This window comes from Ailuropoda melanoleuca, chromosome 2, assembly GCF_002007445.2.
Source record: "Ailuropoda melanoleuca isolate Jingjing chromosome 2, ASM200744v2, whole genome shotgun sequence".
Lineage (NCBI taxonomy): Eukaryota > Metazoa > Chordata > Mammalia > Carnivora > Ursidae > Ailuropoda > Ailuropoda melanoleuca.
This window is the reverse complement of record NC_048219.1, coordinates 7,457,659-7,482,103: the sequence shown is the minus strand read 5'-3', so window position 1 is coordinate 7,482,103 and position 24,445 is coordinate 7,457,659. Positions and strand designations below refer to the sequence as shown.

General features: G+C 41.8%; 2 protein-coding genes across 2 annotated transcripts in view; one reads left to right on the top strand and one right to left on the bottom strand.

Moving 5' to 3' along the window:
- Positions 1-6,047: 6,047 nt before the first annotated feature.
- On the bottom strand, positions 6,048-8,322 carry ATP5IF1 (ATP synthase inhibitory factor subunit 1). The gene is made up of 3 exons (XM_002913329.4): positions 8,162-8,322; positions 7,987-8,069; positions 6,048-6,314 (listed from the first exon to the last, which is right to left on the bottom strand). The coding sequence occupies exons 1-3, from the start codon at positions 8,246-8,248 to the stop codon at positions 6,170-6,172; spliced, it is 315 nt and encodes a 104-aa protein (XP_002913375.1). The 5' UTR covers positions 8,249-8,322; the 3' UTR covers positions 6,048-6,169.
- Positions 8,323-10,336: 2,014 nt separating this feature from the next.
- The window catches only part of DNAJC8 (DnaJ heat shock protein family (Hsp40) member C8), a 23,983-nt gene continuing 9,874 nt past the window's right edge, over positions 10,337-24,445 (top strand). The window contains exons 1-3 of the mRNA XM_002913328.4: positions 10,337-10,464; positions 12,966-13,067; positions 21,787-21,843. Of these exons, the coding sequence (XP_002913374.1) occupies positions 10,387-10,464; positions 12,966-13,067; positions 21,787-21,843 (237 nt within the window). The 5' untranslated portion in view covers positions 10,337-10,386. The remainder of the gene's footprint in view (positions 10,465-12,965; positions 13,068-21,786; positions 21,844-24,445) is intronic.

The following is a 24,445-nucleotide window of genomic DNA, read 5'->3' as shown; positions in this document are numbered from 1 at the left end:
AAGGAGGTAGCTATGTGAAATGAAAAGGTGTGCAGAATTAAATGTTAAAACAAAAAACAAGCTGCACAATGATATATATAGAATAATCTCATAGACATCTGTATGATTCACACAGGGGCAGCAACTGTATGGAAAGATAAACAGTTTGCAACAAACTCCCAGGCTCCATTTACCTCTGGGGTGGAGGGGGAATAGAGAAATTGTAAGATTCTTTATACACTTAAAAAAATTTTTTTATAATGACAAGATGTATATTGTGTCTGTAACTTTAAAAAAATTCCTTGATTCATTGATTAATTAGAGAGGGGGAGCAGGAGGGACAGAGGGAGAGGGAAAGGAAGAAAGAGAATCTTAAGCAGACTCCTAGCAGGCTCCCAGACCAGCATGGAGTCCCCACTTGGGGATCTATCCCATAACCCCGAGATCATGACCTGAGCTGAAATCAGGAGTTGGACCTTAAGTGACTGAGCCACCCAGGCACCCCTCCGCAAAAAAAAAAAAAAAAATTCCTTTAAAGTGAGAGGGAGAAAACAGTCTAAAAAAAAGAAAAAATCCTAATCCCACTACCAGGAGAGAACCAATGATAACATACTGGTTTTTTTTTATTATTTGCACATGTTTAATTATTATATGTAATATAAAATATTGCTATTATATGTATAGTCTGCCTTTAATTTGCTTATTTTGTAGTATATATATTTTTAATTTGCTTATATATGTTTAATATATATTTTTAATTTGCTTATATTTGTAGTATATAATTTATAGTTGTGTAGCTTGCTTTTTTCACTTACAACATTTCATGATACGTTTCATAATATTAAATATTCCTTAAACATAATTTTTTAAAAAATATTCTATTTATTTACTTGACAGAGAGAGAGCACAAGCAGGGGAGCTGCAGAGGGAGAAGGAGAAGCAGGCTCCCCACTGAGCAGGGAACCCAATGCTGGACTCTATCCCAGGACCCTGGGATCATGACCTGAGCCGAAGGCAGACGCTCAACCAACCACCCAGGCACCCCTCCTTAAACATAATTTTTTTAAAAAGATTTTATTTATTAATTTGACAGAGAGAAAGACAGCCAGCAAGAGAGGGAACACAGCAGGAGGAGTGGGAGAGGAAGAAGCAGGCTCCCAGCGGAGGAGCCCGATGCGGGGCTTGATCCCAGGACTCCGGGATCACGCCCTGAGCCGAAGGCAGACGCCTAATGACTGAGCCACCCAGGCACCCCATAAACGTAATTTTTAATGACTTTTTTGAGAGAGAGAGAGCAAGAGCAAGAGCAGGGTAGGGAGGGGAGGAGCAGAGGGAAAAGGAGAGAGAGAATCTCATGGAGCCTGATGTGGGACTCAATCCCACAACCCTGAGATCGTGACCTGGGCCAAAACCAAGAGTCTGTCGCTCAAACAACTGAGCCACCCAGGTGCCCCTTTAATGAATTTTTTAAAAGTAAGCTCTATCTGCAAGTGGGGTTTGAACTCATGACCCCAAGATCAAGAGTTGCATGCTCTACCAACTGAACCAGCCTGGCACCCCAAACATAATTTTTAAAAAGATTTTGTTTACTTATTTGAGAGAGAGAGAATGCACTCTAGGGAAGGGGAGGAGGGGGAGGGAGAAAGAAATTGAAGCCAACTCTACACTGAACATGGAGTCAACACAGGGCTGGATCCCACGACTGTGAGGTCATAACCTGAGACAAAACCAAGAGTTGGACACCCAACTGACTGAATCACCCAGGTCCCCCCCAAACATAATTTTTAATGGTTGCAGAACGCTTTTGTGTGATATAATTTGTTCCTTGATCCCTACTGCTGGAAGTTTAGGGTTTTCCTCCCAATTTTTCCACTACATTATCAAGATGAGATAAAACTCTTAGTGTAAAAATTATTGTATTTTATCCCTGATTCATTCTTTAGGTCAAATTTCTAGAAGAAAATTCATGAGTTGAAGGCTATATTTTGAGGCTATATTTTGAGATTCCTGATGCTATTGTAAAAACTTTAAGAAGTTTATTTTTGAACATTTTTGATGCTTGTCTTCAAGGTTCAGGCTGCCATAACGAAATTCCATAGACAGGGTAGCCTAAACAACAGATATTTATTTTATCACTGTTCTGGAGGCTGGAAGTCTAAGATTAGGGTGCCAGCACGGTTGAGTTCGGGTGAGAGCTCTCTTCCTGGCTTGCAGATGGCCACCTTCTTGCGGTGTCCTTCCATGGCCAAGAGCTAGAAAGTAAGTTTTCTGGAGTCTTTTCTTATAAGGGCATGAATCCCATCATTGAGGGCCCCACCCTCACATCTTCATCTAAACCTAATTACTTTCCAAAGGACCCAGTTCCAAATACCATTGCATTGGGGGTTAGGGCTTCAACACACGACTTTTGAGGGGATTTCAATCCCTAGTAAAGTCTACGATGGACCTAGTGCTGTGCTTCAGGCTGGAGTGCAGCACTGAATACTGCCAGGATTAAACAGGTGAGGAAAATAGAAATAAAAATAAATAGCTCAGCTAAGCAAAGAACCCTGAAAGTGGTCTGACCAAGTACTACTGGACAAAACTCTTCATGGCTTTCATTTTCCAGACTGTGTTTGGACATACAATGGGTCATATTTGGTCTGCTGAAATATATTGTTCAGTTGTCTGGGTTTAACAAAAAATTGAATAAGTCACTAAGCTTTAAAAATTAGGAGATTTTTGTTAAATCCCCCAATTGTGAATTATCTCAGAAAACAAGTAAGATATGTTAACACTGGGCCTCCATTCCTGGTGCCGTCATCAGGACTAGGAAGCCGGGCTTGTCTCTGCCAGTTCTCAGTTCCCGTGAGAGTAACACATAGACCACTTGACTCATTTACATTACTAGCTTGGTTTCTGTAGGAAGCTGACTTTGAAACCTCTGGACAGGGTCAAGATTCCTCAACATGGCATTCCTCATCATAGCAGCCCTATGATGGTTCTGTGCCTTTCCTTTCACCTTCACTTGCTTCTGTTTTCATTCACTCTTGCTCAATGATGCCCTTGCTCAAGGTCAAAGTGTAAGGTAGTGGCAGAGTGGGAATTAGAACCACGGATTCTGTCTCTTTTAACTACCTTATTTGGTTCTTCACTCATTAACTCGAGGTATTGGTTTGTTTTTTAAAAGACTAGGCCAAAGCGAGCCTGTTGGGATAAAACCAAATGGAATGTAAAACAACGACAACAACAACAAAAACAGATGGAATGGAATGTTCAGAGGTGGAAATTTTGCTACCGGATGTGCAATATCCCCAGTGTCTCACTCCCGCTCACTCTGCTCCAGCTGTACTTGCTACTTTGCTTTGACCATGTTAAGCCACCCTTGTCTCAAAGCCTTTGCCTTTGCTATTGGACTTCAGCTTGAAATGCTCTGTATCTTCATAGCTTATGTTACTATATTCTTTTTCTATACCTTTTATTATTTATTTTTTAAAGTAATCTCTACGTCCAACAAGGGCTAAATCATGATCACAAGATTAAGAGTCGCACGATCTTCCAACTGAACCAGCCAGGCGCCCCTGTTATTATATTCTTTAGTCCTGTCTCTTATCAGGTCACTCAATAAGGTGACAACCTTATCTGATCACACTATATAAAATCGTTCAATTTCAGCCATTTTATATCCCCTTACCCTACTTTATTTTTCTTTTACCTAATGTACAAACTTGTTTATTTTTGCCTTTCTCACGTTATGGAAACTCCAGGAAGGCGGGACTTTGTTTGGTTTTCTGTTGTATTCTGGCACCTAGCACAGTGCCTGGAACATAGAAGGCATTCAATAGAGATTTGTTTTAATAAATTAATGAATAAATAAATGAATTATACACTCCTAGAAGAATCCTACGGTTTCACAGACTAGGTGATTTTCAATTCATGGCATCTTTCTCCCAAGAGCTAAATAACTTTTGTTTTTAGGGCTATAGATATGGAGAATGGAATGAGAAATTTAGAGGTACCAACTGGAAAAACACTTCCAACATCATCAGAAAACTGACAGCAGTGCCTCAATCCATTTGGAAAGATGGAGGAAGATACACATAAGAGCATAGGGATTAAGTTGATAAGAAATATTCAGAATGGATTTCATCGGGGTCTTTGAGTTAATGATCACAGTAGGTGACTCTTAAGATGTCTGCCTGGCTCACAATCCCACCTATAGAAACTATCCCATATACAAGAGTGGGCTCTGACCATGCTCTGCTGGCCCCAGCCCTTTAGAGTAAGTGGGATTGTCTGACTCAAGCTGGGCCTGAGTCATTCCCAAGAATTGGGAATTTGCAAAGTAGACTCTTGTTAGATCTGAGTCACAGTCCTGATCAACAGCTTTATTAAAATGCAGGTTACTGTGGGTGCCTGGGTAGCTCAATTGGTTAAATGACCAACTCTTGGTTTTGGCTCAGGTCATGATCTCAGGTTGTGGGATTGAGCCCCATGTCAGGCTCCACGCTCAGCACAGAGTCGGCTTGAGAGTCTCTCTCTCCCTCTCCTTCTGCCCTCCCTCCACTCTCACATGCACACACGTGCGTGGTCTCTCTAAATAAAGAAAATCTTTAAAAAATGCAGATTACTGGAACTTTCCTCAATATTCTAATTCATGAGATCTGAGGTAGAAGTTAGAATTTCCCATTTTTAAAAAGCACCAGTGATCCAAAATGTTAGAGTTGGGAGCTGGAGGAATTGTTCTGTCCACTAAAACAGCAACTACGCTGGCAAAAATGGTCAGAATAAACCTTTTTGGAAGGCTGGAATCTAATCAATACGTACAGCACCCAGGAGACTCTGCTTCACAAAGAGGCTGCTAAATTCCAGTGTTCAAAGAAATTTTTGTCAGGGACGCCTGGGTGGCTCAGTTGGCTAAGCGTCTGCCTTTGGCTCAGGTCATGATCTCAGGGTCCTGGGATCCAGCCCCATGTTGAGCCCCACCTCGGGCTCTGTGCTCAGTGGGGAGTCTGCGTGTCCCTCTTCCTCTCCCTCTGCCTCTCCCTTCTACTCGTGCTGTCAAATATAAAAAATCTTAAGAAACGGGGCGCCTGGGTGGCACAGTGGTTAAGCGTCTGCCTTCGGCTCAGGGCGTGATCCCGGCGTTATGGGATCGAGCCCCACGTCAGGCTCCTCCGCTATGAGACTGCTTCTTCCTCTCCCACTCTCCCTGCTTGTGTTCCCTCTCTCGCTAGCTGTCTCTATCTCTGTCAAATAAATAAATAAAATCTTTAAAAAAAAAAAAGTATATAAATCAAGAAAGAACATTTAAAAAAAAAAAAAATCTTAAGAAAAACAACTCAACAACCAAAAGACAATACAATTTAAAATATGTAAAGGACTTGAATAGACATCTTTTTTTTTTATTTTTTATTTTTTTATTTTTTTTAAAGATTTTATTTATTCAACAGAGATAGAGACAGCCAGCGAGAGAGGGAACACAAGCAGGGGGAGAGGGAGAGGAAGAAGCAGGCTCACAGCGGAGGAGCCTGATGTGGGGCTCGATCCCATAACGCCGGGATCACGCCCTGAGCCGAAGGCAGATGCTTAACTGCTGTGCCACCCAGGCGCCCCATATTTATTTTTTTTATTTGAGAGAAAGCACACGTGTGGGGGGAGGGGCAGAGGGCAGAGAGAGAGGGAGAATCTCAAGCAGACTCTGCCCTGAGTGCCGAGCCTGAAGTGCTCCATCCCACAACCCTGAGATTATGACCTGAGCCCAAATCAAGAGCTGGAAGCTTAACCAAGCCACCCAGGCGCACCTATCTGATTCATTTTAGAAGTCCAGTAGTAGGGGCGCCTGGGTGGTGCAGTTGTTAAGCGTCTGCCTTTGGCTCAGGGCGTGATCCTTCTGGGATAGAGCCCCACATCAGGCTCCTCCCTCTGCTAGGAGCCTGCTTCTTCCTCTCCCACTCCCCCTGCTTGTGTTCCCTCTCTCGCTGGCTGTCTCTGTTAAATAAAGAAATAAAATCTTAAAAAAAAAAAAAAAAGTCCAGTAGTATGTCCCCCTACCCCTCTCCAGATAGTGGAAAAAGCATTAGACACAATTCACTGATGACAATTTATTATAATCTGTCCGCAGCACACAGACAGATATTAATAAAGCCAGAACTATGTTTCCATAGAAGTGGGTAATGCTATGTAGCTACTCTATGGGAACTGTGTACATTTAATCATCATTGTGTTTGAGATGTTTGATCTTCTTCTTGTGTCGCTCAATTTCCTTCTGCAGACGCTCTATTTCCTCTTTATGATGGGTGATCTCCTCTTCATGGTGTTTCCTCAACGCTTCCAGTTGTTCTTTATTGCGTGCTCTGCAAGGGATACAGCGGCTCTCCGTTAAATCCCAATCCTGCACCCCACAGATATCTCTAAGCATAACCCCCGATACCTAAGGCAAAGAACAGGAGTCCCCATCCCACTGGAGTCTGGCTGGTCATCCTCTTCTATCCACTCAAGCACCACTAGTGAAAGAATACTCCATCTTGAAATATATCCACCTTAAGGATGATCAAATGATTCCATTTTCCTGGTGCTAGTGCCTGAAATTCCATTATTTATGAGTTATTCCTTTCAGATTTCTCTTTAGAAAACTCCAGAGAGGTATGACATTAAGTCCCCAATACCTTAGAAGGAACCACCCAGAGATCAGAATCCCTTTTTTCGGAGGGAAAAAAAAAGAGCAAAAGGAGGGAAGGATGGACAAATATCCATGTCTTACTCAATTTATCTAGGGCTTTCTTTGCCTAGGGAAATGCATGGCTCACTCAAAGGCCAAAATGAAAGGGAAAAAAAAGTACTTGGTAGTCCAATTTAGGTCTCAAGAAGGGACATTCAAATATTGGTTTGGGCACATATGGACCTTAGTTTTCCTTAACTGTAAAATGTTGATGCCCAATTAGGGTTGTGCCTTGGTTCTCTGGTATGGCAGGTGTCATGATGATATTCTTAAGAGTGAGCACTAAAGGGCAGAAGTTAAAAGCTAGACCAAAGGAGGAGAAGAAGAAGCGAGGTCAGTTCCACACTGTGGACAGAAGTCAGTAAATGATAGTTTAGGGCTAGGAAAGAGTCCCTAGGTCCAAACTGCTCTGTACTCTTATGCAGGAGAGAAATCTATCCAGCCCAGTGGCTGGGCTGGGCTGGCAGGGCTGGGCAGGGCAGGGCAGGGTAAAAGTCTTCACGAAGTGGGGGAGGCGGGTTCCAACCAGGAGCTGCTGCCATGGTTGCAAACGCTCCGGCTGAATTGAAGACATGTGGGGGTCTAGAAATGCCTGAGGGTCTGGAGAGCCTGGGATTCCACGTGGAGGAGAAAAGAAAGCGTAGAGGGGTTATGGGTGGTTGAAGGCAGAGGGAGTCAGGCTCAGGGGGTGTGCAGGTATTGGGCAGTGGGTCCTAGACATCTTGGAAGAATCTGGAAGCCATTTCGCAAGACCGGGAAGAACTCCGTGGGCATGGTGAATGACAAAGGAAGAGGTAAGCCATGGTCTGAGACTTCTGGAGACCCGCGGGTGGAAATGGCTTGGGTTTGGGGCCCCTGAACTGTTCGGCAGGGCACTGGGAGCGCCCTATAGGTGGCGACAGTGAGAACCTCAAGTGTTGGGCGCAACGGGTTCAGGGCCCGCTAGTTCTATTGGGGGATGCGTCCCAGGGGCCAGGGAGGGAAGGGTAGGGCCATTGGAAGTTTTGTTTTGTTTTCTTTTAAAGATTTATTTATCTATTCGAGAGAGAAAAGAGAGAGTGTGAGCGAGAGGAGGGGGGAGGAGAGGCAGAGGGAGAAGGAGAAAGAGAATCCCAAGCAAACACTCCTCCCAGCACCGAGCCCGACTCTGGGCTCGATCTCACGACCCGAGATCACGACCGCAGCGGAAACCAAGAGTGAGCTGCTCAACAGACTGAGCCACCCAGGGGCCCGGGCGATTTTAAGTTTAAGTAGGATCGGAGGGCCCTGAGAGATCTGGACTGGACTCGGGGCTCCGTGGACCTCACCGGAAGTATCGTTCCTCTTCAGCTTGCTCTCTCTTTCCGAAGGCCCCACCTGCCTCCCGGATCGAGCCCGCGCTGGAGTCTGGCTACGGAGAGAGATGGGAACGTCGGTAAAGGTGCGAAGGGGAGATGGAATCCGCGCGCAGGGTTGGGGCAGCGGACACTACCGCCGGCGTACCCGTTCGGAGCTGAAGCCTCGGGCTTGCATGGCCCTAACGCTCCACACGCCCAGCCGCACCCGGGCAGCCAACGCCGTGACAGCCATCGTTGTTGTAGCAGCGCCTCTACAGTCACCGGCGGTGCAGCCTCTCCGCAGGCGCTAGTGACTCTGGGAGCCAGGCAGCCAATCTTTTCGATGGAGAGGCGGGATGAATTTAGGAGTAGCGAATTATAAAGTGGAGGAGGCGGGGTTCCTGCAGTTCGCAGCGAATCCTGAGTGAGAGGCGGGCATATTGTTAGCCAATCCCTAGCAAGGTCTTTGGGGCCAAAGGCCTGGAGAAAAATAATGGAGGAGGAACACTGTCAGAAGTCCAAATTCGGGCTCTTGGACCTATTAGAGTGAGGCGTGGCATCCACCCCATCCCACGATTCCATTCCTGAAGTTGTTATTAAACACCCAAAGGAAGCCTTCCCTTTCCTGGACTACTAGCATCGATAAGATGGCTAAAGTAGGGGTTGTGTCCAGCATGCTCCGATTTAGTTAGGGTCTGGGGGAAATTTTTTTATATGTATATGTGTATGTAGTCTCTTAAGAGGTGCCATTGTTTTTTTGTTGCATTGACATGTCACTCAAGTCACAGCTTAAAAGTCACCTTCTCAGAAACTTTCCCCGACCTCCTTAGTCATTCTATTGTAGCTATATATTGTTCTTTCTCTCTCTCTTTGTGCTTTTCACCACCTGAAGTTATCAGCGCTTTGGTCGAGTAGGCACTGAATTAATATTTGTAAAATCATTAATATGTAATTGAACAGACTTTATAACTGGACTTTTGACAATGTGATGTAATGAAGTGGAAAAGAGTGTAAGTAGGAGTCTGGGGAAGGCTTTGCCATGACCTTCCTTTCACCATCTAACAAATGTGACCAAGACCATAGTGGTTTATAGCCTTTTCCTAAGTCATTTTTTTCTCTCCGGGCCCAGTTTTTCCTCCTTTAGTTGAGAGGGTTGGGCCAGATTATCTTATTTGTGATTATAAAAATACCTTCTTTGCTTTCTATGAAATTGTAGAACTGTTTTTATTGATCATCTTTTGGTTGGAAAAATACCAGCCCTAGTTTGTATGACTTAAATGAGAGAAAATGCCTGCAGGGCACAGTTTCAAATGTTCATGGCAGAAAACTTGGAAAAACACAAAAGCAGAAGGATAGAAATAATAATCACTTATAAGCCCACTACCTAGTGGTAATAATTTCCTGTGTTTTTAGGTGATATTCAAGTGCCATTCTAGTTTCAGAAACTGTTCTAGTTTTCGGGTACTGCTGTTTCTTGATTATCTCCTAGGCTAGGCATTCAACAGAGGGTCTTACTGAATTTGTGCAAAGGATTGTGTAGGCACTAGAATGGCTGTAATTTAAAAAAATGGAAAATAACAAGTGTTGGTGAGGATGTGCAAAAACTGTAACCCCCGTACATCGCTGGTGGGAATATAAAATGGTTCAGCTACTGTGGAAAATTGTTTGGCAGTTGCTTAAAAAATTAAACACAGAATCAACATAAGACTCAGCAATTTCACTTCTAGGTATGTACCCCCCACCCCTCCAAAGCTGAAAACTGGTACTCAAATACAGGTACACACATGTTCGTAGCAGCATCATTTCACAATAGCTAGAAGATGGAAACAATCCAAATGTTTATCAATTAATGAATGAAAACAAATTGTGGTATATTTATACAGCAGAATAACATTCAGCCATAAAAATTAATGAAATAATGACACATGCTATACCTTGGATGAACCTTGAAAACATGCTCAGTGAAAGAAGGCAGACACAAAAGGTCACATATTGTATGATTGCATTTATGAGATGTCCAGAATAGGTAAATCCATAGAGGCAGAACACAGATTGGTTGTTGAAAGGGGTTGAGTAGAAGGGGGAATGAGGAGGAACTACTTAATAGGTGCCAGGTATCCTTTTGGGGTGAGGAAACTGTTTTAGAACCAGATAGAGGTTGGTGGTTGCGCAACACTGTGACTGTACTAAGAGACACCGAATTATTCATTTTAATTATATATTATGTATATCTCACCTCAACTGAAAAAAGTATTTAGTTATAAGTGTCTGGCTGGGCTGCGAACCCTTTAAGAGTCACAAGGAAGGGGGCGGGGCTAGAGAGGAGGGCCTGTAAGAATCACAGGAGGCTGCGCCTGCGCAGCAGAGTCACGTGGTTGCTGGGCCGGGGAAATGGCGGCTCCAGGAGAGAGCGGGGCTTCGGCTGGCGGAGGGAGCACAGAGGAAGCATTTATGACCTTCTACAGTGAGGTGAACACCGAGTGAGGAGTAGTGGCACCGGGGCGACCCCGCCTGGTCCTACTTTCTTAGTGGGCAAAGGCAGTGGTCTTCCTGGCCTGGACCGTTGGGCGGCTCCTCCTGTCTGGCTTTCGGGGAGGCGGGGGGCTGGGGGTGTGTGTGCGTCTCTGCTTGATAGCTGCTGGGGGAATCCCTTGGGCATCGGAAAAGGGGCTAGGGTCCGACGTCTGCGGGTAGACGACGAATGTGGCCAACGAAGTACCTTGGCGCGTGCAGAGGTCCCCAGGTCTGCGGAGTCGGAGGCTGGTAGGGGCTGGAGCTGGCAGAGGCTGGAGCTGGCAGAGGCTGGCAGAGGCAGGCCTTCTTGGGGGCGACTTAACTGTCTTGGGCCTTATTTTTGTTCTAAACGGAAGCACTATTCACCCTTAGTGCTCTGTAATAAGTTGTATTAGTGGTTATTTCTGCCATTCGCGTACGCCAGGCACTATGCATCATGCTAGGTAGGCATTATCTCTGTTTTACAGATGACAAACCTGAGGTTTAGGGAGGTGAAATAATTCGTTCTGGGTTTTAAAGCAGATAACAGCTTGGTATCATGTTAGGACTAGAGAGTGTTTGGTCTGAGCCTCGATTACTGTCGCGTTTCCAGCGCCTAGAACATAGTGATTGCTTGGTAAATATTTGTTGAATAAGTGAATGAATAAATGAAAGAAAAGCATGCCATTTGGAATCTGAGGACCTTGGATTGGATTTTTGTAAGGCAGTTAATTGTACTGTGATTGAATTTTTTCTCAAGGCATTGATTTTGCAGATCTTCCTTTTCCACTTCCGTAAAGCGAGAGTTAATATTAAAATGAGTTTTATGAGCGTTAAGGAGTTAGTGTATAAGAAAGGGTTTTTATAAAAGTTAAAGCTGAAGATGGACCTCTCTGAGTTGGAATGGATTTGAGGAATGAAGTTGCTCCCCTCTAGGCTGTGAGCTACTCAGAGTTCAGCACCATGTCACATTCATCTTTTATTTGTAACAGTGCTTGTTACATAGTAGTTTCTCCAAAGTGTTAAATTTAAAAATGGAATTAGCACATCCTTTATAGTTTGTCCTTTTGAAATGCCGAATTAACCTGAAAATGTTGATACACTGGTACCAAAGTTTATTGACCTTTAATAACTACTCTGCAGTTATACTGGAAATTGTTTCACTTACCATCGTTTAGTTAAAAAGAAAAAAGAAAAGCCTGGGTTGTTTGAATTGAGAGAAAGTACCTAAAGGAGGACCCGTCAGTCATCATTCAATCAATGTTTGTTGAATACCTGACATGTACTAGTGTACTGTTTGGGTGCTAGAGGTATGGTAGTGAACAACAGAGAAAAATCCTGTTTTCATAGAGCTTGCATTCTATAGAGAAGAATACACAGTAAAGAAACATGTACAGTATAGTGTCAGGTAGTGATAAGTGCTATGAGGAAAAATAAGTCTGTGAAAGAAGGTAGAGTATAGGGAGTGGGGAGTGGCATGCTATTTTAAAGAAAGTTGAAGAGGGAAGATACTGAGAAGGAACAGCTTTTTATGTTACTGAAATTATTTCCAAACTCCTTTTGGCTATAGGAATAAAGATGGTATATAACATACGAGTGATTCATTTCAACTAGTATTACAACTCTGACAGTGGCACCAGGGTTGTTTTCCTGGCACTGCCTGGTACCTGTTCTCCTTAGCATTGTCTTTGGGTCAGGGGTTTTTCTTTTCTTTTTTCTCTGCCTTTCTCTTCTCTTCTTTTTAAAAAGATTTTATTTGTTTATTTGTGTGGGGGAGGGGCAGAGAGAGAGGAAGAGAAAGAATCCCAAGCATACTCTGCATCGAGTGCAGAGTGGGATGCAGGGCTTGATTCCAGGACCCTGAGATCATGACCTGAGTGGAAATCAAGAGTCGGGTGCCCAGCCGACTGAGCTCCTGGGCCAGGGCTTTTTCTAACTCTATTCGGGTTAGGTAGGCAGTTACTTGTTCCTCCCATATACATTTTTAATGCTGTTTTTAGTATATATTTCAGTGTAATTGTATTTTTCTTAAATAAAAAGTTGTAAATTAAGTATGAACAGCACAGGTACATCTTCCATCATTATAGTGGAAGCTCTTTGAAAGTGGTGGCTGTGACATATTTATATTTGCATGTTCTTGGTTCCTCAAACTGTTGGAATTAAAATTCTAGTTTACAACTTGGGTATTTGTGAACAAGTCATTTAACGTCTCTAAGTCTCAGTTTTCTTATCTATAAAATGGAGATAATAGTAACATCTACTCTATAGGATGGTTGAGAGGAATAAGTATGTGTAAATTTTTTACATTATTAGACTACAGTAAATTATAACTATTGTAATTATTCCCAAAGCATTTAGCAAACTGTCTTCCACATGTAGACAAATGTTTGCCGAACATGTCAGTAGCTTGTTAAGATGACAATTCAGAGTTTATTATTGAACTTTACTAATGAAGTTTTTCTCTCCTTTCATTTTAGGTGAAACAAATAGAGAAGAGAGATTCAGTTCTAACATCCAAAAATCAGATCGAAAGATTGACCCGTCCTGGTTCTTCCTACTTCAATTTGAACCCATTTGAGGTGAGCTGTCTGATGTTTGTGATGGGGAGCTTCGGGTAGCTGCAGGCAGACTTACATCAGAACACACACTTAATTTGTCTCATAGTTGAAACTGAGCTTTGGTGGTTTTATTATGAGCAGAGTTTGAGAGGCATCATGTTAAGGAAAATGAGATGGTCTTCGCCTTGTCAAATATTCTCCATCTTTTACCAACCCAAATTTACAGGGCTTTATTTTCAGATGGGAAGGGAAAGCTAGCCTTGATAAATTTAGGATCTTTGATTTAGTTTGCTTGTTACAGCTTTTCTGTTTTACTGAAGTAACAAATATAAAAAACCTAACAACCTAAAAATGATCACAAGGTTATAGACAAGCAAATATACTTTTTGGGTTTCCTTAGTTTTCTTATTTTATTTTATTTATTTTTTAAAGGCTTTTGTTTATTGAGAGAGAGAAAGAGATAGTGAGAGAGCACGAGTGGGGAGGAGAGAGAGAAGCAGGCTCCCCCTGAGCAGGGAGCCCGATGTGGAGCTCAGTCCCAGGACCCTGGGATCATGACCTGAGCTGAAGGCAGGCGCTTAATGGACTGAGCCACCCAGGTGCCCCTAGTTTTGTAATTTAAAATTTTTCCCAATTATAAAAGTAAATCACATTTTTTAAAAGACTATTTGTTTATTTAAAGTTTTTATTTATTTATTTGTCAGAGAGAGAGCATGCACAAGCAGGGGTGAGCAAGGAGCCCCATGTGGGACTTGATCCCACGAACCTGGGACCATGACCTGGCAGATCCTTAACCGACTGAGCCACCCAGGCATTTTGAGATTTTATTTATTTATTTGACACACACACAGAGAGAGAGCGCGCATGCACAAGCAGGGGGAGCGGCAGGCAGAGGGAGAGGAAGAATCAGGCTCCCTGCTGAGCAGGGACCATGATGTGGGGCTCCATCTCAGGACCCTGGGATCATGACCTGAGCTGAAGGCAGACGCTTAACCAACTGAGCCACCCAGGCGCCCCGGTAAACCTAATTTCTTATAAAGATTTGAAATATAAAGAAAGCAAGAATAATCATGTGTAATCCCACCTAAGAGAAATAGCCACTCTTAATTATTTATACTTCAACTATTTTAAATGTTTTATTTAGGGGGCACCTGGGTAGTTGGGCATCTGACTCTTGATATCAGCTCAGTTCTTGATCTCAGGGTCATGATTGAAGTCCCACACTGGGCTCCATGCTAGGTGTGGAGCCTACTTAAAAAAAAAAAAGTTTTATTTTAGGGCGCCTGGGTGGCACAGCGGTTGGGCGTCTGCCTTCGGCTCAGGGCGTGATCCCGGCATTACGGGATCGAGCCCCACATCAGGCTCCTCCGCTGTGAGCCTGCTTCTTCCTCTCCCACTCCCCCTGCTTGTGTTTCCCTCTCTCACTGGCTGTCTCTATCTCTGTCGAATAAATAAATAAAATCTTTAAAAAAAAAAAAAAAGTTTTATTTTAAAACAAGGAGGATGATGCACTTTATTCTATTTTAAATGCTGTATTATATAAAGTATTTGTATACATTTCTTAGAGTCTTTATAATTATTATTTAAACAATTCCTTTATTGTAGGATATTTAAACTAGCTTCTAGTTGTTTATAAATAATTTGACATGAATATTGTTACATCTTATAAAAACACGTATTGAGTATTATGAATCTTTTTGTTCCCACTTTTTAATCTGGTAAAATATACATAACATAAAATTAACGATTTTAACCATTTTTAAGTGTGCAGTTCAGTGGCATTTAGTACATTCATGTTGTGCAACCATCACCACTATCATTTCCAGAACTTTTTCATCATTCCAAATAGAAACTTGAAACCCATTAAACAATAACTCCCCTTTCCTCCTACCCCCAGTCTCTCTTAATTTCTATTCTACTTTCTGTCTATGAATTTGCCTATTCTAAGGCCTCCTATAGGTGGAATCACATAGTATTTATTCTTTTGTGTCTGGCTTATTTCATTTAGCATAATGTCTTCAGGGTTCATCCATTGCTTCTGTTTTTTGAAGAGTAATTTTTAAAGAATTTTTACATTTTAAAACAATTTCAGATTTGCAGAAAGATTACAAGTATACTATGAAGACTTTCCTGGACTATCTGATACTAAGTTGTCCATCCATATGATGTCCTTTTGCCCTGCAATATTTCAGTGTATTTTTGCTATAAATGACACTGTCCTACTGAAGCACAAGATAACCATAAAAATCAGGAAACAAACATTGATAACATTGTTACCATTTAGTTCTTAGACTCCACTCAATTTGCCTATTGTCTCAATAATGTCCTGTACAGCAAGAGGACGCAGCCTAGAATCAACTGTACATTTAGTTGTCATGTCCCTTTAGTCTTCAGCCTGGAACAGTTCCTCAGCATTTCCTTAACTTTGGTGACCTTACTATTTCTGAAGATTATAAGCCAGTTATTTTGTGGCATATCTCTCAATTTGATTTTGTTTGATATTTCTCTAGCTGGATTCAGTTTATTCAGTATTGGCAGGAATATCACAGAAGTGATATTATATTCTTCTCTTTGTAACTTATAAAGTACATGATATTTCTTTTAGCTTTATCCCGTTACTAATGATGTTAACCGGCTCACTTCAAGAGCTACCTGCTATGTTTGTTCATGAAGTTACTTTTTTCCCTCTTTGTAATAAGTATTTTATGGGGAGATATTTTGAGACTGTGTAAATATCCTCTCCTTATCAGAGTTTAAGTTTATTCATTTATTAGAATAGATTGGGGGTTTTCCTATTTTATTCAGTGTGTTTTATCTTAATATTATTTATTTTATTACTCATGTTGTCCTAAATTTGGCCAGTAGGTTACCTTTTAAGCCAATATGTCATCATATTTCAATATGTCCTCATCATTCATTGATTACTAGGCATTCTTGTACTTTTCCTGACCCAGCCTAAAATTAATGATTTTAGTGAGGAGCTCTGGTTCCTTTTAGTGAAGAATGGTATTTAGAAATCAAGATTTGGGGGCGCCTGGGTGGCACAGCGGTTAGGCGTCTGCCTTCGGCTCAGGGCGTGATCCCGGCGTTATGGGATTGAGCCCCACGTCAGGCTCCTCCGCTATGAGCCTGCTTCTTCCTCTCCCACTCCCCGTGCTTCTGTTCCCTCTCTCGCTGTCTTTCTCTCTAATAAATAAATAAAATCTTAAAAAAAAAAAAAACTGGATGTAAATACATGTATGTACACGAGGGCACATAACACCCATGCGTGCACACGCACACGCACGCACACTTACCCAATCCTTAGCCCTATCTACCAATAGGGTCTGGGATAGTGACATTCCCAACAGGAATGAGTACACCCAGCACCCAAATCTTGATTTTTTTTTTTTTAAAGATTTTATTTATTTATTTGACAGAGATAGAGACAGCCAGCGAGAGAGGGAACACAAGCAGGGGGAGTGGGAGAGGAAGAAGCAGGCTCATAGCTGAAGAGCCTGATGTGGGGCTCGATCCCAGCACATGGGGATCACGCCCTGAGCCGAAGGCAGATGCTTAACGACTCTGCCACCCAGGTGTCCCTACATCCAGTTTCAATCCAACACTACAGGGTTTATTCTCATTTTTTTCCTTCCCATGTTTGTGGTTCCCTTCTTTCATAGTGAGAAATCGGGCTCCCACTATCATAAATATATATGTATTTACTTAATTGATCCTCCTGTTTGCATCTGATCTCCCAACTGCCATTCCTTCCCTTTTCTGAATGCCCTCCTCACTCTGCTTTATTCTGACACCAGCACCAGGCTGCCTCACTGTGCAGAAACTCTTCTCACCATACCTGAGCTCAGAACTCCCATGCCAGGTTACCCTTCCATATAGGTGCGTTCCTCACTCAGCTCAGGCTCCCTGTGCTTGCCCTCTACCCTCTGGGAGCTCTCTTCATCCCTTTTGGGCTCCAGCATCCTCCTCATCAAGCAGGTACCTTCCTACCTTGCTCTGGCTTTGACACCCTATGTTAGGGTAACTTCCTTTGAGAACACCCTCCTCATCTTACTTAGGCTCTAATTCCACACTCCGGGTCACCCCCGTGCATGGAGGTCCTCTTCACTCTGCTCAGTTCCACCGTCTGTGCCAGCCATACTTCCATACAAATGCTCTCTACATCCTGCTTGGGTTCTGACACCTCTTGTTGGGCTGCCTTTGTACATTGGATGCCCTCCTACATGGGCACCCACCTCACCAAGCATAGGTTTCCCATGCTAGGCGACGCCTTTGTGAAGATGTTCTTGCTTGGGTCCTATACTCTATGCCAGGCCACCTTCCCTTGTGGACACTTTCCTTACCCTGCTCGGTCTCAGATACCCTGTGTTGGGCTCTGCTTCCATGTGGATACCTTGCTTACCCCTCTTGGGCTGTGATACCCTGCACTTGGCTACCCTCCCGTGTTGACAGTCTCATCCTGCTTAGGTATTAACACCCTATGCCAGGCTGCCTGTCCACTGAGATGCCCTTCTCAGCCCACTTCGTACCTCCTTGTCAGGCTGCCCTTCTGTGTGGATGCTCTTCTCACCCGTTTGTGCTCCACCACTGTGTGACTTTGGGCCACACGACTCCCTGTGTGGTCACCATTGTCTTCATCCCAAACAGGCTGTGACACTGACACTGTTCTGGGCCATTTTGACGTCCCACCCAGAGTAAATGTCTACGAGTAGATGTCTAAGTGCCTGGCTCCACTTAATGTATTTGGATTGTATTGCTCAGAAAGGGAAGGGGAAGATGGAAAGCTTAAAAAGTACTTTTGGGGGGCGCCTGGCTGGCTCAGTTGAGAGCCTGCGACTCCTGATCTCAGGGTTATGAGTTTGAGCCCCATGTTGGGTGTAGAGTTTACTTAAAAAATAAACAAATAAAATATATATTTTTTAAAGGTACTTTTGATTTGATGTTGGGGAGGGTGTGGAGAAGACAATTTGTTTGAGAAGGGATAAAGAATTTGATGGTATAGTCTTTCTGTTTAACCATACTCTTAAATTGTACATAGTACCATGAAAAGGGGACATGTGATCATATAACTTACCCATTTATTTGTTAAGGTAATTCGTGTTTCCTGTGGAGATCTGATTGACAAGAAATGATGGATTGTTGGGACCAGTATGGAGGCTAGGATTTTAATGTCCTGCTAGTTACTGTGGTTCTGGAAGTTACTGCCCTGTAGCTCTTGTCCTGATTATAGGAAGTATGTTTGAGTATATATACACATTACGCATACATGTATATGTGTATATATGTACACACACACAGTTGAGGCATGCAAACCGTTGCACGGTAGAAAATCTGTGTATAACTTTTGACTCCCCCCAAATTTAACTGCTAATAACTACTGTTGACTGGAAGGCTTACTGAGAACATAAAACATAATCGATTAACACATATTTTGTGTGTTATATGTATTAAGTACTGTATTTGTATATTGAAGTAAGCTAGAGAAAAGAAAATATTATTAAGAAAATCGTAAGAGAAAATATATTTATAGTAGCATACTGTATTTATTGAAAAGAAAGTGCAAATATAAGTTGACCTACACAGTTCAAACCTGTGCTGTTCAAGGGCTGACTGTGTGTTTTTGAATATATACATCTTTACACAAAGATATGCTAAGGTTGACACACTGGGGAAGATGGGACATTGTGTTTGAATGGGCAGGACTCCATGACTCCATTAGAATATTTGTCTTTTTGATTTTCTACAAATGTGCTGGCATACATGTATGGATGGACGTCATTGTCATTGTCTCCTTATAAAGTTGCTTTTTGATGCTTAAGTCAGAATTTTAGGTGTTCCTGGTGATGCAGGAAATTAGTGACTTTTGTTTCTCATGGAACAACTATTGAGCCATCTAAATGAATCTGATTTTTCTACAGAGGTAAGCAGCCTGGTCTTGTAGTAAGGAGAGTAATGCAGTAATAGCTGTCACCTGAAATGTGAATGGTCTTCTTAGACACCGCCTCACTGAGCAGCAGGTAGAAAAGGGAGGAAGTAGACTGGAAATCTGAAGAGTCTTCTCAGAAATCCTTATCCAGGGAGCATTTTTTTTCTTCCTGCCATCTGCAGCTTCTTCTTTGGACATGTGTCTAACCTTCAGCCATTAGGCAGGCATCTTTTCTTTTGTGTTCTGCGGTTATTCTTAGGTTGAGGACCCTTCCCTCCTTCCTTCCCTAAGCTTAGATGAACCTGTGTCCCTGCTCAGTCCTGTCCTTTTCGTGTTCCTTACTTTGATTTAACTTCAAGACGCCGTCAGGGAGCATCACTGACTTTGTTTGCTGTTTATCTTGTTAAGTACCTTGAAAGAAAGGTGTTTATCTCCTAGAACTCTGGTACTTGCACGTTATTAACAGGTCATAGAGTTCAGATGTGACAGAGACTGGATTCCTTTTTCAAGCAGAAGATCCCAAAAGAGGCTGTTACAGTTTGAGTTCAGAAACTTGTATAAATGTCAAGCATTTTTGTTAATGTGAGATGATTAGTTAACTCTCTGAGGTCTAAGCCTGTGGATTCTTCATTGTAGTATCCCCAAAGCCTGAGATACAGTAGGAGGTCAGAAAAACCTTCCACGAATCTGAACAGATCTGTGTGCTTCCTAAGAGCCATATTGGTAATATGGCATTTATCATGTTTTTTTGTTTTGTTTGGCATTTATCGTATTTGTAAAAATTACTTATTACTTGTCCAAATCTCAGTTATAGCTATATTATTTATATAACTTGGGAACCAGTCAGGGTTCATGAATTACATTTGGTATGATTAGTTCTGGACTATAGCTTTATTGGAGGCTTTTTTGTGTGAAGGTGGGAAGTTTTCTTTCTCATTCGTTTAAGGACACCTGGGGTTTGTTGGGCTTTGGTTTGCTCCAGTACATTTCTTTTCCCCAGAACCAAGGTAAGGTAAAACTCTCCTCTGAATATTTGTGTATGTACAGTTACCTCTCTTTATCTGTAAGTCTTATATGGCTGCATAAGTCCTCTTGAGTGACTTTTTCCCAATTCCTTTCTCCCTTGGGAAGTTATGAGGGGACACAACGAATCTTGAAAATTCTTTGCTTTAAAGTTCTTCTTTTCCCTCACCCTGAATGTCTGCCTAGCGTTGGAGAGCGAGTATGCTTCTGTCACAACCTTCCAAAGTCTGCTGAATGCAGTGGTGATTCAGCTTCATTGCCTACCAGTAACTTTATCACTGTAGGTGGGCTGTTGGAATGTTTTGAAAGCTTGCAATAAATCTTGACATTATTTGTTGCCAGGCTTTTAAAAAACACTGCAAGCGCCTGACTAAGCTTGGTGGATTACTTTGCAGTTTTAATTTCTAGTATGTATTTTTCCTTTCAAGGTTTATTTTCATTTTTTGTCTTTTTGCCACTGCTCTCCACCCCCTGTCCCTGATCCTTAGTACTACCTGGTGATCCTTAGTTCTGCTAACTTTGAACGTACTTTTTTCTACCCTCCATCATTTCTTGCCAGTGCTTCTCAGACTTAAAAAGATTCAAATCATTTGGGGATCTTGTTAAGTGTTGATTCTGATTCAGTTGCACTGAAGTGGGGCCTTCTCTTCTGAATTTGTAACAAACTCTTCTCACCCTCTGCCCTTTCAGGACCTTCCTCTGGCCTTGAATACCAAGTAACTAAATACTAGGTGCTATGTTGAGTCCGGGGACGGATTATACTGTGAAATCACCTGCTTTAATTGTATATAACATTCCCTTCCCCCAAAAGCACTTATTATATGATAATTATAAAATATGTTTTCCCTGTTTATTTATCTTTGCATTTCTAATATGTAGCAGTGTGTTCAGTGGGTAGTAGCTACTGTGTAAATATTTGAATGAATATGTATTTGTAGTGATGGGGTCAGGATCTTTGAAGAAGACTGTCAATACCAGTTTATACCTAGGCTTGGAGAAGAATGATTAAATTTATTTTTTAAAAACAAGATTGCTCAGAAAATACAGATGATCCTTCCATTTGGCCGTACCTCAGTTCTAATGAGGTGGAATCAGACTCTTCTAGAGTAGGCCCCAGGCATCACTCACAGGTCTTCACAGGCAATTCTGATGTTCACTCTGGGCTGAGAACCATTGGCCCATGTGAATTACAGATATAAAGTGGAGTGCAGTGGACCTTTCTGGACTGAAAATCAGGGAGCCAGCCTAATTTTTTCCCTGTTGCATGTTTATGCTTTCTCCACATTTGCAAAGTAGAGGTGGGTAGGGGGATACTTTTCATAATGAATGAAGGGAAAATGCGACATGGTCTGGAAACACGTCTCTGGATATAAGGTAAATTCTTTTGATGGAATAAAAGTAGCTACTGTATTAATTGAGAACCCTAAAGTTTTATAACTATTATTCTGTTACTGATTTGGTCATTTATATATATTTTTTTCTTTTAAAAAATATTTTATTTTTTTAAAGTAATCTCTACACCCAGTGTGGGGCTCGAACTCATGACCCCATGTTCTACTGACTGAGCCAGCCAGCTGGGTACCCCTCATTTATCTTTCTTTCTTTTTTTTTTTTTTTTAAAGATTTACTCATTTATATTTCTTGAGCATTTTTTTAGAACTGGTGCCAGGCACTGTTTTGGAATTCTGAGTACTGTTCTGGATGCTGATTATAGTATGTATAATTATTGGACACCTGTTAAATTCATAAATTTTTTAATCTATTTTACAGTTTTGATTTTGATTCTTCCAGGTTCTTCAGATAGATCCTGAAGTGACGGATGAAGAAATAAAAAAGAGATTTCGACAGGTACAGTACTGTTTCCCTGTAATAGATGTAGTTTGAACCTTTTGGAAATACAGTAGGCACATGATTCTCTTAGGACTTGCTATTGACTTTTGGGTCAAAATTTAACTTTTTTTTTAAAGATTTATTTATTTTAGAGAGCATGTGTTTATGAAAGTGGCAGGGGGTGGTGTGGAGGGGCAAAGGGAGAGGGAGAGAGAATCTCAGCACTCCCCACTGAGTGGGGAGCCTGACCTAGGGCTTGATCTCACAACCCTGAGGTCATGACCTGAGCCGAAACCAAGAGTCTGATGCTTGACTGAGCCACCTAGGTACCCCTTAACTTTTCTTTTTTTAATCTTAGGTCTATGTAACTCTTTAAAAAAAAAAACCTCACAGTGACAAAATTTGTAAATAATTTAAAGACCATGGCTTACCTCTGACATTCACAGAGCCCGCCTGCAGGAGATTTATTGGTAGGGTGTGAAGCTCAGTGACAACCGCATTCAGCAGACTTCTGAAGGTTATGACAGGAGCATATCCACTCTCAAATCTAGGCATACAGTTGGGAGTGAGGGGGAAGAACAGAACAAATTTGACTTCTGAATAGAATCAATTTTATAGCCAAATAGAATCTTTCCAGCCACTTAATCAGGAGAAATACAAGATAGAACAGTAGAGCTTACATGGAGTCATGCTTATTAAATTCTCTGCCTTTCCAGGGAGAATGTGTTAAATGATTCATAACAGGTTTTTTGTTTTTTTATTTTTTTAAAGATTTTATTTATTTGTTTTTAGAGAGAGAGAGCAAGCAGAAGTGGGAGGAGCAGGGGGGCGGGAGAGGGAAGGGAAAGAATCTCAAGCAGACTCCCCACTGAGCACAGAGCCCGACTCGGGGCTCCATCTCAAGACCCTGAGATCATGACCTGAGCCACAACCGAGAGTCAGACGTTTGACTGAGCCACCCAGGTGCCCTTTGTTAACAGTTTTTTTTATTTTTAAGACCTCCCTCCTTAATAATTTTATCTTTTGCAAACTTAAAATAAGTACCTAAGAGACACCTGGTTTCATATAGAGTGCTTTCTTGCCCAGTCTGATGTTTCGTAACTTGAGCTACAAAATTTTATACTAACCTTTTTAAAAACCCTTCCAATTTTGATAGTTGAGTAACCTCCAGCCTCCCTTCTAGGAGCTGAGTAATCATACTCCCTGCAGTCTGTCTTTACTAATTGGATTTTCTGTGTATTTCATGTCTTTTTTTTTTTTTTTATCTTTACCCAGCTTTTTTATATCTCATATGTACTTCATATTTTAATAGGAGCTAACCAGTGCCGAATATAATTCTCAGCCCCTGCAGGACATACTTGTTAATATCTAGTGTTATGCCTGCTTCTTTGATACCATAATTGCCCCCACATTGCTGACTCATACTCATCTTCGAAACTGCTATTAAGCCAAGATGTTTTTTATCTTTGCCTACTCAGGTATTTCCCATTATATAGCTTTATAGCTTTTTATAGAGTTCTGCTCTGCACCTATATTCAGCTTTTTTTTCTTTTTTCTAAAATTTCAAGTTTCCTAATGTAATGCATTAGCAGTCTTTCCCAATTTAATAAACAAGCATTCAGATCCACAGAACAGTTCTTTATGTAGCTGTACAAAGAACTCAATAATTGAGTTCTTTAGTCTTTAATATGATCTGATAAGAGTGTGAGCCTTAGGGGTGCCTGGGTGGCTCAGTCAGTTAAGCGTCCAACTCTTGGTTTTGGTTCAGGTCACGATCTCAGGGTCGTGAGATGGAGTCCCACATCAGGCTCTGCATTAGCTGGGAGTCTGCTTCTCTCTCTGCTTCTTCCCCTCCCTCTCTCTCTGTCCCTCACCCCACTCGTGCATGTGCGCGCTCTCTCTCTCAAACAAATAAATATTAAAAAACAAAACAAAACAGCGTGGGCCCTAGAGCTATTTGACTTGAGTTCCAGTCTTGGTCATACCCCTTATAAGCAGTTTGAACAAGTTACTTTCAACCTTTCTGTGCCTGTTACCTCATTTGTAAAATGCACATAATAATGGTGCCTACCTAGTGGGGTTGTTATGAGGATTTAAATGAGGTAATACACACAGTATGCTTAGAATAGTGTGTCTTTTTCTTGGCATATAGTATGTCCTCTTTATATGCTAACTATTGCCAATGCATGTTAGACAGTATGCTAAGTTTCTTACTTGCGTTATTTCATCCATAAGAACCCAGTAAGACAGAGGTATCTGGTATCGTCCCGTTTACAGAGGAGGAAACTGGTACAGAGATAGGTTAAGTGAATTGCCCAGGGTCTCACAGCTGGTAGGTGATTGACGTTGGAATTAGAGCCCAGGATTCTGGCTCCAGTAATGCTGGATTTAGCATTTGATTCCCACTTGCTGTCATTCCCCCAGCACAGTCCCACTGTTCCAACTAGTTGATTTTGGTCTGTCAATGACAGTAGATCAGCGATTCTTAATCCTGGCTGTCTGAAAGAACCACCTGTGGAGATTTTTGCTTATTTTATTTTATTTTATTTTATTTTATTTTATTTATTTATTTATTTATTTTTTAAAGATTTTATTTATTTATTCAACAGAGATAGAGACA

Bases quoted from the DNA above. Each gene is read 5' to 3' on its own strand.
- ATP5IF1 (XM_002913329.4), bottom strand. From the start codon at position 8,248: ATGGCTGTCACGGCGTTGGCTGCCCGGGTGCGGCTGGGCGTGTGGAGC. The intron at 8,070-8,161 runs GTACGCCGGCGG...CTCTCTCCGTAG, and splicing joins GAGGCTTCAGCTCCGAACGG to CCAGACTCCAGCGCGGGCTC. The intron at 6,315-7,986 runs GTGAGGTCCACG...TATCCCTTGCAG, and splicing joins GAAGAGGAACGATACTTCCG to AGCACGCAATAAAGAACAAC.